Source organism: Perca fluviatilis, chromosome 18 (genome assembly GCF_010015445.1).
Source record: "Perca fluviatilis chromosome 18, GENO_Pfluv_1.0, whole genome shotgun sequence".
NCBI classification, from domain to species: domain Eukaryota; kingdom Metazoa; phylum Chordata; class Actinopteri; order Perciformes; family Percidae; genus Perca; species Perca fluviatilis.
The window spans coordinates 21,510,831-21,526,510 of record NC_053129.1 but is presented as its reverse complement, the minus strand read 5'-3'; the positions used below and the strand labels follow the sequence as shown (position 1 = coordinate 21,526,510).

The 15,680-nt window shown below is 39.0% G+C and overlaps 2 protein-coding genes across 7 annotated transcripts in view; one reads left to right on the top strand and one right to left on the bottom strand.

Moving 5' to 3' along the window:
- otofa (otoferlin a) overlaps window positions 1-1,141 on the top strand; it is an 86,704-nt gene extending 85,563 nt beyond the window's left edge. For 3 of the 6 annotated variants that reach the window (XM_039782258.1, XM_039782263.1, XM_039782257.1), the window contains one exon: window positions 885-1,140. In XM_039782258.1, coding sequence (XP_039638192.1) covers window positions 885-1,071 — 187 coding nt within the window. In that variant the 3' untranslated portion in view covers window positions 1,072-1,140. Of the gene's footprint in view, window positions 1-884 lie in introns of all 6 variants that reach the window. The other 3 variants (XM_039782264.1, XM_039782261.1, XM_039782256.1) reach the window with 3 other exon arrangements.
- Window positions 1,142-1,208: 67 nt separating this feature from the next.
- On the bottom strand, window positions 1,209-13,937 carry drc1 (dynein regulatory complex subunit 1 homolog (Chlamydomonas)). The gene is made up of 16 exons (XM_039782268.1): window positions 13,756-13,937; window positions 13,437-13,548; window positions 12,536-12,663; window positions 12,189-12,372; window positions 11,887-12,024; window positions 11,103-11,189; window positions 10,812-10,934; window positions 4,905-5,032; window positions 4,631-4,765; window positions 4,082-4,514; window positions 2,680-2,769; window positions 2,508-2,591; window positions 2,264-2,409; window positions 1,990-2,139; window positions 1,698-1,800; window positions 1,209-1,326 (listed from the first exon to the last, which is right to left on the bottom strand). Exons 1-16 carry the CDS (start codon window positions 13,830-13,832, stop codon window positions 1,300-1,302), a joined length of 2,145 nt encoding a protein of 714 aa, XP_039638202.1. The 5' UTR covers window positions 13,833-13,937; the 3' UTR covers window positions 1,209-1,299.
- Window positions 13,938-15,680: the final 1,743 nt, after the last annotated feature.

The window sequence follows — 15,680 nt, the reverse complement described above, 5'->3', positions numbered from 1 at the left end:
GTCGTTAAAATGTATTTAACGACATTATAGTATGTCATAAAAAGTTTAGTATAGTATGTCAGAAAAAAGTCATGGTGTAGATGTCATAAAAAAGTCATAGCATAGTATGTCATAATATGTCAGAAAAAAGTCAGTGTCAGAAAAAAGTTACAAAAAAGTCATTGCATAGTATGTCATAATATGTCAGAAAAAGTCAGTATTTCATAAAAAGTTACATAAAAGTAATAGTATACTGTCATAAAAATGTCATAAAAAGGCATAATATAGTAAGTCATGAAAAGGTCATAGTATAGTACGTCATAAAAAGTCATAGTATAGTATGTCATTAAAAAGTTATGAAAAAGTCACAGAATAGTATGTCATAAAAATGTCATTAAAAGTCATAAGAAATCATAAAAAGTCACAGTATAGTATGTCATTAAAAAAGTCATAAAAAGTCATTGTATAGTGTCAAGAAAATGTCATAGCATAGTATGTCAGAAAAGTCATAGTATGAGTATGTCGTAAAAAGTCAAAGTATAGTGTGTCATAAAAAAGTCATAAAAAGTCATAGTATAGTATGTCATAAAAAAAGTCATAGTATAGTATGTCATAAAAAGTCAAAAAGCTTCTGATTTATCTCATTTCCTTTGTTCCATTCTTACAGTTTATTGTGACACTCTATGTGACTTTTGTTTTTACTTTAACAGATTCAAGTTAAAACATACTTAAAATACTTGATTAAAATATAGTGCACAAAAAAACTGTGTTGCAGTACAGAGAGTGAATCTCATTCTATACTTCCACCCAAGGATATCATTTTTTCTAAAGTGACATATTCTTCAGTACCCTTTACATGAAAATAATGGATGATTGCTGTTTAATCTCTGAATCTCTCTGTGCAGTCGTCCCAGTACCAGCATGTCTTGGCTCCTGAGTCCGATGAGGACGGTGTGTATCCTGGCCTGGAGGCACTACAGGATGCACTGTGCAGTGCTGCTGGCTGCTGTGCTGGTTCTGCTCTTCATGGCTCTGCTCTTCTTCTCTTTCCCCTCAGAGCTCAGCCACAAGCTCTTCAACACTGCTGGATAAAACCACTGTATTGTACTATTTTGTAGACACTTGGTATCCCACATGAACGGTAGTGTGTTACAAATGTTACAGTTGATTGTTCTACCTACTGTATGTCTTTATTCTGAGACTGTAAAAGTAAAAACTGTAAACCAAAACATGATTTAATAGAGGCTTTATTTTAGTGAATGTACATTAAGATGATTCCACACACTGCCCCAGTTCTGCTGATTCCAAGTTGAGTTTGGATTACAGCATCTCCAGCTCTGTGCTGACCTATCAGAGAATCAAAGATGCCAGATGGATAATATTAGAGAAAAAGCACATTCATTTATGTCCTATCAAATTCATAGATTGGATTATTTGAATACACTAGGGCTGCCACCAACAGTTATATTCATTATTGTTTAATCTGTCAATACTATATTTCATTAATCTTTTGGTCTAGAAAATGCCAAAATAAATTGTGAAAAATGTACATCACAGGTGTACACACCTGCTTGTTTTCCCCAACCAAAAATATTAAATTTGCTACTGAAATGTGACAAAAAAAAGTAGAAAAGTTTGATTTATACTTTTTTTAAATATTCCAACGGTCGGAAAGAGGACAAGAAAAATATGACAGATACATGAACACAAACACATACTCTTGAGTTAAGAGACTGTTGTAGCAACATCCGCAGCTCTGTGTTCTGCTGCTTCAGACTCTGAGTCTCAGGGACGAGTTCAGAGATCTCTGTCAGGACCGCCCTGGAGACACACACACACACACACACACACACACACACACACACACACACACACATACACACACACACACACACATACACACACACACACACACACACACAAACATTTGAGTAAAGATCGGTGTTTCCTTTGCTTTGCTTTGCGTGTGTGTGTGTGTGTGTGTGTGTGTGTGTGTGTGTGTGTACTCACTGGTACTGCTTAAATGTGTTCTCCACTGCATCCCAGAGTTTCAGTTTGTCCTCAGAGATTATAGTGCCCATACTCTCCCAGTAGGCTTCATCCTCTGAAGTATCCCGGGCTTCTACATGAAAACTGTGATGTTGGCGGGCTGAGCTCTCCCTTGGAGAGCACCAGGAATACATTAGCATCACATATTCATAGAGAAATAATCATAATTTCATGTTCAAATCTGACAGATAATTACATAAATAAATGGTTTAAATGAGTGTAAATGTGGTCTTACCTGGACCTCATGTGCTGCTGGAGAAAACTTTTCAGAGCAGGTACAACATGGTTAGGATCAATGAGTTCAAAGGTCAGATGAGTCGTAGACTTAGTCTCCACTTCCTCTGCCTTCTTACTGGTTTCATCCGACTCATCACAAACACCCTGCAGGCAGGCAGAAAAAACTAAGAAATAGTAACTGTCTAATTCCAATAATCTTGTTTGTCCATCCACTGCAATCCTCATCTCTTTCCCCCCCTCACCTCGGTCTGCTCTCTCTGCTGATGTTTGTACTTTAATAAGAAATGAGCCAACTTGGGCACATCCTCCTCTTCAATGCCAAAAGACTGGAAGAGAAAACAATATGTCTGGTTGTTCAGTATTTGCTCCAAACAGTCCAGCAATAAACTGATGCATTACACTACATGAACTCACACAAAGGAGAGAGCCCAGCTTCACAACGGTTTGTTCTTCCTTCTCCAGGGGAGCCAGCAGGTTCAGGAGTTTATCCTCTATCAGGAAGCCCTGAGATAGAAGGAAGGGGAACTTTTGGTTGAAAATGCTTGTCACATAATGTCATAAATGATTGAGAATGATTAGAGCAACCAAAACCAATATTCAACATTCATATGGGCCAGACTATTTTTTAAGACAGAATTAAAAAATTGTGAACCCATCCTTTAATAGCAGAGGTGTAAAGTAACGAAGTACAAATACTTCGTTACCTTACTTAAGTAGAAATTTTGGGTATCTATACTTTACTGGAGTAATTATTTTACAGCAGACTTTTTACTTCTACTCCTTACATTTTCACGCAATTATCTCTACTTTCTACTCCTTACATTTTAAAAATAGCCTTGTTACTCCTATTTCAGTTCGGCTGCACAGACCCGGTGCTAATACGGCATAGGTGCCTTAACGACCGTTATCTACCGGACCGAATAGCAACGTGGATTTCGGTGCCTTATTTAGGTGCCACTTAAATGCCTGCGCTTCTCTCTGATGCTCCGAAAACGGATGTTTCTATGTGCCAGATTATTTCTGTCATCACTGTGACCAGAAGAGACTTTAGACTATTTAATTGGCAGACGTGAGAGTGGTATTAATCTTTTTATCTTATCTTTGTCTTATCTTTAACTTATCTTATCTAACTCTCCAGACTAAAGTGTATCTCCTTAAATGTCGAACTATTCCTTTAATATATTGTATGCATATAGACACGTTATTACTGTTTGTGACATTAATATATTTGTTATTGTGATAACTTCTTGTCCTCTACAAACAACTGCTTAATAAACTCTTCCTGTAATCTTAAAGTTATTCTGACTAGAATCTGAGAATGACCACGTCACGCTACAGCATTGGATATTAAAAACTGTGAATAAAACTAAACAGACGAACAATAAAGGTTGAGGAAAGAAATCATGTTCAAAAATATTTTAAAAACTGCTGGCGCAGCACGCAGCAGGCTGTTGACACGCTCAGTACAGCAGTGGGGAGGTTTACCGGCTTTAACTGCGGTTCACTTTTTGCTGCTTCCAACGTTACATGATTGCTGGATATACCAAGCAAACATTTCTTCACTTTCCTGGAGCACGACCGGATAGCTGACAGGAACATCGCAACTGTCATGTTGAAAAAGGTTGGAAAAAAGGCGGAGTTGCATATTACAGTAAGTGGTTTTGGGGTCCTTCTGTAAATAATTTTGGGGTACAATTTGGTTCTGGAGAATTCTACAAGCAGCAATACCACAGGCCAAGCAATCGGCCCATTCCAAACAGGCACATTTTGAACGGGCACTGTACTAGTACACATAAATAATGAACTTGTTTCTCACCGCCTCATCACACAGCAGCTCCATCACTTTCTTCTGTGTCTCCATCGGCAGCTTCCCTTCCTCCATCTCTGCACTGCTCTCACTCTGCACTGCTGTCTTTTCCTTGTACATTTCCATGTCTGTGCTCTCAGTGTCAGTCTCCAGCCTTGGCCCAACTGAGAGGTCCATCATCCTCTGACTACACTGTAGAGCCTGCCCAGTGTGAAACAGCTGGGAGACAGCCTGGCGGGCAGGCCTCCAGGCCTGTTTCTGAGGCTGGATGGGACCAGAGCGCTCCATGAACTCCATAGGAGGTCGCTCCCAGGCTAAACCAAGGTGCTGCTTGCAGATCAGTGAATCAATGACCAAAACCCTCTCAACTAGCTGCTTCACCTCTGCTTCAATCATTAGCCACATCTCCTCAAATTTTCTGGCATCAGCGACTGCAAAGTGCCTGCATGAAGTGAGGGAGGGGTGGAGGAGTAAAGAAAAGAGAAGATCAAAAAGACAAAGATTCAGTCATACAGTATATCAGTGTTACTTTAAACTGATAGGATAACTATGACTCACTTGATTTTCTTCTTTATGCGTTCATATTGCTGGATGTTGCGTTTGTAGTCCACGGCCAAATACCGGCTCTTCTTTGTAAACTGTTTCTTCTGACTGTAATTCTTAGTAATTAGGTTTTTCATCTCCGTTTGCAGACTGAAACACAAAAATTAAATATAACTCTGTGTGTGTGTGTGTGTGTGTGTGTGTGTGTGTGTGTGTGTGTGTGTGTGTGTGTGTGTGTGTGTGTGTGTGTGTGTGTGTGTGTGTGTGTGTGTGTAAAACTCTGTACTACCTGATGGCTCTGTTTTTCATATTGACCAGGCTGAAGTTGCTTATTGCTATCTCATCCTTTTGCTTTATTTGTTTTAGCTTTGTGATCATGTTGGTGACCTTTATCTGTTGATGCCTTCTATCCAGAGCCTGAAGAGGCAAGAATGAGATTTAGGGCCTTTCAACACTTGAAACATTTTATTCTTTGAAATGTAATCCCAATCACTACCATTATCTACAATATTACAGATTCCAATTTAAATAAATTATCATCAAAAGAATATGCTGGGGTCATCAGGAGCATTTATTAAATGTCCCATGACATGGTGCTCTTTATGGAGGGTCCGTGTACTTTTTCGTTCATTCGATTTTCATTTCATAAACAGGTATTAAAAAACTAAAAACGAATGGTTATTTGATTTTCGTTTTAAAACATGACATTTGAAATTGAAATACAATGCGTTTTTTCTTTTTCATTGTCGAAATGGGATGGGAGAAATTTAAAATATGCTGTGATTTTCATTTTCTATTTTATATAACAAAAATAAAATCACTCGAAAACAGAAACGAAAAAAGGCTTGTTTTTTCATATTCAGAGACCGGATGTTGTCATTTCCAAGGCAACAGCGCCAGCCTAGCCTACCAGTGTTCAGCCCAGGCCAAAATTACTTTGGAAACCTAGCTAGCTATACTCTTGATAATCCTTGGGGGGAATTTTATTTCATAATGTCACATGTATTTATTACCCTCTCTCCCTGCCTCCCTGTCTCTACCCACCGCAGACAACTTCGCCCGAAGAGAGTCGAACCAGCGGAGCAAATAGACTTTCGGTTCACGGCTGTAACGTTACCGTTACGCCACCGTTAACAATCCCAGCAAACGTTCTGTTGCTGCCGTTAAGCTTGCTGATCTGGCAGAGAGTCACCGGGGGTTCGGGATCAGATCATAGGGATCAGACCTCCGGTGCTGGGTTCTAATATTCTAATATTAGCTGCTGCTGCAGCTGCTAGCAGCTAGCCACCAGCCCTGTGACCTCGGTCCTCGCGGTTCGCTCCCGGGACTGACTCTGCAGAGCTGGCGTTACCTGCTCTATGATCAATGAGCAATGATCAAGGATTACCAAATTTCTCTCTCATATTGCTCCTCATAACCACTGAAAAACTAAAAAACTAACCCAAAGTACAATTATTATGGACGTTAGCTGACATTAAGGGTTTCTGCTTCATTAAGGGAAATTGTAAGGAAAAAGCTTAACGTAACGTTATCCATTAAGCTTTTTTCGTTAGCCGATTTTTTGATCACTGTTTATAAACAGTGATCAAAAATCTAACACAAAGTTCGTTATGGACGTTATCTGACTGATAACTGACTGATATTTGATTGATCATTGTTTAGGTACATTAAAGTTAAGCTTTTTCCGTTAAGCGTTTTAGAATGTCCCGGCTGCAGCTGAGGGAATCTGTAGCCTATAACTTCCGTTTTTTGCCCCTTTACATAAATATACATATGGCTATGAAATAGATCATGAAATACAGACTTTAGTCATAATACTTCAATAGCCTAAATACATGTATGTTTTACTATGTATTTCGAGGGACTTTAATTTATTCCATCTATTTATATGCACGTTATATTTAAGGGAAGTTTGGTTATCTCACAGACTCAGACTAAAAGCAGCAGCAAGCCTGCCTGACATCAGTGCATCATAGCATATCACTATCTGCAAATAAAATAAAATATGAATAAATCACGTAGCGGCAGATTCCCGCTCAGCTAGGGCGGGTAACGCCAGCTCTGCAGACGGACCAGAGTCAGTCAACACCGGGAAGCGAACCGTGAGGGACCGAGGTCAACAGGGCTGGTGGCTAGCTGCTAGCTAGCTGAACAGCAGCTAATATTAGAATAGACCCAGCACCGGAGGTCAGATCCCCTGATCTGATCCCGAACCCCCGGTGACTCTGCCAGATCAGCAACAGAAAGTTTGCTGGGATTTGCGATGGCGTAACGGTAACGTTGCAGCCGTGAACCGAAAAGTCTGTTTCCTCAGCTGGTTCGATTGGGGCGAAGTTGTCTGCGGCGGGGTAGAGACAGAGAGTCAGAGGGAGGCAGGGGAGAGGGGAATAAATACATGTGACATTATGAAATAAAATTATCCCCAAGCATTATCAAGAGCACAGGTTTCCAAAGTAATTTTAGCCTGGGCTGAAAGCAACACTGGTAGACTATGGGTCCGTGTACTTTTCGTTCATTCGATTTTCATTTCATAAACAGACTTAAAAAACAAAAAACGAATGGTTATTTGATTTTCGTTTTAAAATACAACAATTGAAATTGAAATACAAGGCATTTTTTTCCTTTTCATGGTCAAAAGGGGATGGGAGAAATTAAAATATGCTGTGATTTTCATTTTCTATTTCAAATAACAAAAATAAAATCACTCGGAAATAGAAATGAAAAAAGTTTTGTTTTTCATATTCAGAGACCGGATGTTGTCATTTCCAAGGCAACAGCCAGCATAGCCTACCAGTGTTGCTTTTAGCCCAGGCTAAAATTACTTTGGAAACCTGTGCTCTTGATAATGCTTGGGGGAATTTTATTTCATAATGCCACGTGTATTTATTCCCCTCTCCCTGCCTCCCTCTGACTCTCTGTCTCTACCCGCGCGAACAACTTCGCCCCCAAGAGAGTCGAACCAGCTGAGTGAAACAGACTTTCAGTTCACGGCTGTAACGTTACCGTACGCCACTTAACAATCCCAGCAAACGTTCTGTTGCTGATCTGGCAGAGTCACCGGCGGTTCGGGATCAGATCATGGGGATCCGACCTCCGGTGCTGGGTCTATTCTAATATTAGCTGCTGTTGCAGCTAGGTAACTAGCCACCAGCCCTGTGACCTCGGTCCTCCGCGGTTCGCTCCCGGTGTTGACTGACTCTGGTCCGTCCCCGGAGCTGGCGTTACCCGCTCTAGCTGAGCTGGGAATCTGCGGCGCCGTGATTTATTCATATTTTATTTTATTTGCAGATAGTGATATGCTATAGCACTGATGTCCGGCAGGCTTGCTGCTGCTTTAGTCTGAGTCTGTGAGATAACCAAACTTCCCTTAAATATAACGCGTGCATATAATAGATGGAATAAATAAAAGTCCCTCGAAAATACATAGTAAAACATACATGTATTTAGGCTATTGAACTATTATGACTAAAGCCTGTATTTCATGATCTATTTCATAGCCATATGTATATTTATGTAAAGGGGGCAAAAACGGAAGTTATAGGCTACAGATTCCCTCAGCTGCAGCCGGACATTCTAAAACGCTACGGAAAAAGCAATTAATTTTAATGTACCTAAACAATGATCAATCAGATATCAGTCAGTTATCAGTCAGATAACGTCCGCAACGACTTTGGGTTAGATTTTTTGATCACTGTTTATAAACAGTGATCAAAAATCGCTTAACGTGAAAAAGCTTAATGGTTAACCACGTTAAGCTTTTTCCTTACAATTTCCTTAATGAAGCAGAAACCCTTAATGTCAGCTAACGTCCATAATAATTGTACTTTGGGTTAGATTTTTTAGTTTTTCAGTGGTTATGAGGAGCAATATGAGAGAGAAATTTGGTAATCCTTGATCATTGCTCATTGATCATAGAGCAGGTAACGCCAGCTCTGCAGAGTCAGTCCCGGGAAGCGAACCGCGAGGACCGAGGTCCCGGGCTGGTGGCTAGCTGCTAGCTAGCTGCAGCAGCAGCTAATATTAGAATATTAGACCCAGCACCGAGAGGTCTGATCCCTGAATTCGAAACCCCGGTGACTCTCTGCCAGATCAGCAAGCTTAACGGCAGCAACAGAACGTTTGCTGGGATTGTTAACGGTGGCGTACGGTAACGTACAGCCGTGAACCGAAGTCTATTTGCTCCGCTGGTTCAACTGTCTTCGGGCGAAGTTGTCTGCGGTGGGTAGAGACAGGGAGGCAGGGAGAGTGGGTAATAAATACATGTGACATTATGAAATAAAATTCCCCCCAAGGATTATCAAGAGTATAGCTAGGTTTCCAAAGTAATTTTGGCCTGGGCTGAACACTGGTAGGCTAGGTTGGCGCTGTTGCCTTGGAAAAAACGCATTGTATTTCAATTTCAAATATCGTATTTTAAAACGAAAATCAAATAACCATTCGTTTTTTGTTTTTTAATACCTGTTTATGAAATGAAAATCGAATGAACGAAAAAGTACACGGACCACTATGCTGGCGCTGTTGCCTTGGAAATGACAACATCCGGTCTCTGAATATGAAAAAAAAAAACTTTTTTCATTTCTATTTCCGAGTGATTTTATTTTTGTTATATGAAATAGAAAATGAAAATCACAGCATATTTTTAATTTCTCCCATCCCCTTTTGACCATGAAAAGGAAAAAAATGCCTTGTATTTCAATTTCAATTGTTGTATTTTAAAACGAAAATCAAATAACCATTCGTTTTTTGTTTTTTGAGTCTGTTTATGAAATGAAAATCGAATGAACGAAAAAGTACACGGACCATGGAGGAAATATTTATTCATAATTCAAATTGAAAGTCCAAAGAGAAATTGAAAGTCCAAAGAGAAAACAAAGCGAGATCAAATTAAAAATATTATTTTTTTATTTTATTTTCCATTTTCCATTTGGCTTTGGCTTTTGAATTTAATATTTGGCTTTTGAATTTCAATTTAACATTGGCTTTTAATTTTCATTTAATATTTGGCTTTTGAATTTCAATTTAACATTGGCTTTTAATTTTCATTTAATATTTAGCTTTTGAATTTCAATTTAACATTGGCTTTTAATTTTCATTTAATATTTGGCTTTTGAATTTCAATTTAACATTGGATTTTCATTTGGATTTAATATTTGGCTTTTGAATTTCCATTTAACATTGCCTTTTTGTTTGGACTTGACACATGTCAATGTAAATGAGGAGGCGTGGCCCAAAGGCTGGTGGGAGGGTCTGAAACGAAAGAGGTGCAGAGGCACCTTATGAGCAGCAGGGGGAGCAGACTGTTGGGGAGCATCTGTCTGCAGCTTCAGGCTGGTTTGGCCTCTTATTTCACATGATAGAAAATGATGATGTAGGCTAAACACAAACGACATTTCATGCAACAACCGTGAAGTTTTCATGTAGTTACTATAATTGGGCCAGTGTTAATGAGGACTAGATTAGGACTGTATTTAAAGCTGATTCTGGTTCCCAACTTCGCCCCAGGTGTGTCTGTTTAAAACTGAGACAACTTCTCTCTTTTGATGTTATATTTAATTAAGCGACAGTAGAAACATGGCTGTGGGTAGCTCTGCTTACGTGCGTTTGTGTGTGGTCAGATCTCAAGGACGCACACACACACACACAAACACAATCTCAACTGGATAGTCATCGTCCGAACTGCAACCTCTCCTTTTTATTTCTCTCACTTTTTTCTCCGGGTGGTGCGCGCGGTGTGAAGTGCGTGTCCGCGCTATTCTCCAACATGTACCCTACTCACAACAATCACTCCTGATTGACGGCCTTTTGTACAGCCCGCAAGGTGGAGGGTGGGGGTGTGGCCTTGACCAACTGCCACTTTGCTCGTTTGAAAGTCATGATGTCTCTCTCTCATGGGTGGGTCGAATTCTCTGGGCGGGCAAAGCAGAGAAAGGGAGGTAACCTTGCTCCTTATGACCTCATAAGGAGCAAGGTTCTAGATCGGCCCATCTGAGCTTTCATTTTCTCAGAGGCAGAGCAGGATACCCAGGGCTCGGTTTACACCTATCGGCATTTCTAGCCACTGGGGGAACACATGTTAATGTTAAAAAACCTCATAAAGTGAAATTTTCATGCCATGGGACCTTTAAATAGAGCTCATAGCACAACTTTCTCTGTCAAAGGATAAGCTATCATGGTTCATCTTGATATCTGTGCAAACCTGAAACTTTGCATTCTGTTCTGTCTGGACGAGGCTGTACTTGTCAGTAGTCTCCAACATCAGATTGTGAATTATCACTTCATACTGCTCCACTTTCTTCTTCCTCTGTGTCAGCCTCTCCAGCTAGAAATGTATTAAATATCATTAGATACACAGTTCATATATGTAAGATACAAGCTATGAATTAAGATAAAAGAAGACCAAAGGTTGAGTCTGCATGTTTGTGTGTGTGTCTGTGTGTGTGTGTGTGTGTGTGTGTGTGTGGGTGTTGTTTATTTCAGTTTTCCTGACCTCTTCTTCCCAAAGTTCCTTTATGTGTTGTTCCCATTCAGTCTTGTCTCTTGTAAGTAAGACTTCACTTTCCTGATGATAAACTCTCTACTAACACAACAAGAGCAACCATTAGTAAGAATGACAAAAATTGCATAAACAAGACTACAGTACAACCATGCCAGCGGCACAGCGGTGCTTTGAGCTAACTGCTAACTTTAGCATAACATGAACAATGATAATGCGAACAAGCTGATGTTTAGCAGGTATAATATTTACCATGTTTACAATGTTCACCATCCTAATTCTGTGTGTTAGCATGCTAACATTTGCTAATTAGCACTAAACACAAAGCCCAGCTAAGGCTGATGGGAATGGTAGTTTGGCAGGTATTTAATCAAAATAAACTAGTGTTGGACATATTTGAATTTTGACCTGATGACAATGCTAGATGGAAAGTCAGAGGATTACCAAAGTTATTACAATTAATCTTGAGGGGGACATGCATATTTGTACCAAATTGCATAGCAATCCATCCAACATCAATAGTTGTTAGGGATTTTACTCAAAACCACAAATGTGAACCTCATTGTGGCATTTGAGAAAAAATCAGGGAATCCTTGCCATCCATACAGCTATGCTGCTAGCTTAAAGGTTAAGGTGTGGATTTAATCAAGACAATGAATGCATGAAATCCCTGTTGCTCACTGATGCAATAAACCCCATCCATCTGATTCCCTTTGCAGATTCAAATGGATTCTACAAATTATTCAAAGCTGTTTCTTAACCTAGATCTGGGTCCTACCTCAATCTGGGCCAGCTCCTCCCTGTAGGCCTTTGTCAGTGTTTTGATCTGGTCCTCCATTCTCTCCATCATCAGGTTGAGCTCCTCTGCCTGCTTCCTCAAGTCCTTAACATAGCGATCATCCCCAACTTTCAGCTCCTGCTTAGACAACACACAGTAAGCGATCAAATGAATGGACAAGGCTTTCAGAAGACAATTTAGATAGATAGATAGATAGATAGATAGATAGATAGATAGATAGATAGATAGATAGATAGATAGATAGATAGATAGATAGATAGATAGATAGATAGATAATTTACCTGTTGCAGGTCATTTATGAGTTTTTTCTTGTCTTCTATAAGAGCAGCACATAACTGCTGCTGGTTGTTCAGGGCCTCCTGGAGCTCCTGAGGGATCACCTTCTGCCTAGCTATCGACCACCCTCCGGTGATCTCCTCAAATATTTCCTGGCTGGATTTTACATCATTCTCCAGCCGCTCCAATCTGGACCAAGAAGGACAAACATGGTGGCAAAGAGAAGGGGTAGAAAGTAAAATTGTCCCTTAGGTTTTTTTTTTAAGTGTGTCATCTGTATGGTATGGGGTGTTGGTTTAGGACAAAGGTAAGGTAGTGTTAAAGGAGATAGTAGTGACTTTTAAAAGATTACCTATCTCTGCGAGCCTTCTCCAGCTCTGTCCTTCGCATCGACTCTTTGGCGTCAGCTGCAGTTTGGATGTTGGTCACTATTTTCGTCAAATCTCTCTGCAGGTTGATCATCCTCTGAGGAGGGATTAGCTAACATAGAAGAAGACAGTTTCTTCCTGAGTACATGTTAGGAAATTGCGTTCAAGTTATAACCAGTAGCTATTTTTGACTGATACATCACTTAATTACTATCGCCCATTTTTGGGGGTCATGGAAAATATGTTGTTAGGTCATCATCAATACTTTGTTCATTTCATATTGTTAAAGCAACACAATTGCGTATATGGAAAGTAAAGTCTAGATTTATTAACTCCTCAAGTAAGAGCTGAAATAAAGGCATTTAAAATATTGTTTTGAAGAACAGGTTGTTATCAGGCAAAATTGTTTGAAGGTCTTGGGAAAACATTAAAAGACCTAAGGCACTTTATAATGCACAATATGATAATAAGTAAGCACACAATTTTAAAAGTTAAATTATGGGGGGGTGGGGTTTTGTGGGTTTTTTTCCTTTTTATTTTTTTTGTTTTTTACATGGGGATGATTTGAATTGAGCATTTTATTGATGATATATTATTGCGTTGCTTCATTAGTATCTTTGCTGTCTTTACATCAAGGACCACAATGGAAATACTGTAAGTCTTGGACTTTATTTAATTATCCTTAACATTTTTGTAGCTTTGTGTAATGTGATATCATCCTTCTTCTAAAAATGAATACTTGGATTTAATAATTTCAGATATAGCCACTGTCCCAGGAGAACATAATGAATTCAAAATAATTAAAATTGTGACTTTTATTCATTGATCAATTAAATTACTGTCAATATTGACATGGACAGAGATGGGTTTGGAAACTAAACAAACCTTTTCACTTTTCTCTACCACCTTCTCTTGAGGTTGGCTCTCCCAGGGCTCCTGATTGAACTCCTCATGGACCTCCATACTTGGGCCTTCTTCAAACTCCTGTGTGGGGACCCTAAAGGTGTACATTTAGCAGTTGTATTCAAATGAAAACTAAAACTAAGAACGGTAAAATATAGATTAAAAAACCCTGCAGTGTCTGAATTGTATGTTACGATCATCATTATTCTTATTATTATTACAAATAGCCCATGCAGCATGAAAAATATATTAGGTTGACTAGCTAGCTAACGTTAACGTTAATTTTAAGTAGCCGATTTACCCGTTCTTAGTCTCTTGATTTTCGGACAACACCGATGGTTCAGACGCCTCTTCTGGAACCTCATCAGCTTCTTCCATATTATGAGTATGTTGTGTAAAACTTAATGACAAAAACTGTTAGATAGTGTAGTGATAAAAAAGTAGCAGGTCTGTGTCGCAATGGTGTCGCAGCGGTCTGTTTGGTAAACGTTGCTATGGCGACAGAGCCACCAGAGTGACGAGTGCTGCTTTTAGTGCCGCTCGTAAGCTCGAAACTTCAGAATCATGTACAAAAAAATTATTTTATATAACAACAAAAACGACCAACATATATTTAGATGTTATCTTCTTTATGTTTCACTGTCAATGCTCTCTGGCTCTGACCCTTGCACGTTTTAATACAGTAAGTAGTAGTTTTTTTGTCTACAAATGTCTTCTATGGTCATACATTTTTGGGGGGGCTTTTTTTATGCCAAAAGTAGCCTAATATAATTCTAAAAGTTTGAAATAAATAATAATTCTGTAGCAACAAAAAGCACATGAGACATAGCTTGGCGGTCCAACAGCAGCACAACAAGGACTATGCATTACATTGACACAGGTTCAACCTTGAATATGTGGGCTGTTACAAATATACAGTGGTAGCCTATATAGAAAAAAAACGGTAACAGTGCAATAGTACCAATGCAGAGCGATGAAAACACTGATATTCTGGGATTATTGGTTTGTCATATGGCTTGTTGCTTCCATCTAGTGGTAGCATCCTGTTTCCAAACTTCTGAGTGGTTGTTAGAAGTTCTATATGGCTTATGGACTGACTGACTTTTATTTTTATTTTTATGAGATGACTATAATTTTAACAACCTTTTTGTTTGTGAAGTGACCTTGCCGCTTTAAATAAAATGTATTATTATTATTATTATTATTATTATTATACCTCAAAGCAGAGCACCAATACGGTTTCCTCCAAAAAATACAGTTTTCCTGAAAGATTTGGATTCAGTTTTTGACACGTTTTATTAAGGTGATAGCCATTAAGTATGTTAAAATTAAAAAGCACATTACACATAATATTTTTTACAGAAGAGGTACATGTTTTAAAACAACCTGAACTATAAATACAGTTGTTATGTTCGTATCGAATGGAAAAGGAAGTAACTGCACTATATAATAGGTTGAATCCTAGTTAACAGCAATTGGCAGCTATGAGGTCTGCCAGGTTACTTTTAAAGACCTAATGCAAGTTTTTAAATCAACATAACAGCTCAAGACCAAAATATCTGTATCTTTAAAAACATAAAAAAATATATTTCAAGGAGAACTTTCTGCAAAACTCCTAACGTATCTCAAATACAGAAAAAAAAAGTAAAGTAAAAAAAAACTAGTAATAATTTGCATGTGATAAAAATGGCCCAAAATTGATTGCATGGTTTGCAGTGTGGGAAAAGTATAATTAAACACTAAACGTAAGGGCTTTAATGTTTACAAAAGAAGCATGACACGTTTACAGAGCTGTACCTTTAATGTTATATTCAGAAACTGACCGTAGGTGGCACTACTCTCTTGTGATCAAAATTCTACTCAGGTTCCACAAACTAATATCCTTAAAAAGTTCCATTTTTGACAAGATGCATGTTTCAAACATTTAGCAGCCATGTGGGTCTCTTTCTCTCTCTCTCTCTCTCTCTCTCTCTCTCTCTCTCTCTCTCTCTCTCTCTCTCTCTCTCTCTCTCTCTCTCTCTCTCTCATGTGTGCTGTTGAAAAACAAAAGTCCAGTCACTCACATGCACAATATCCAGACTTTCTAATTCATGGAAACATTGCACACAAATACTAAATGTCTTCTCAAGCTGATGGCAAGATGGGCACTCTCTAGTTGTCCACACAAACAAACCCACACATGGGTCAGATGTTCCTGCCCTAAGGACTGCCCCCCTACCCTTCCTG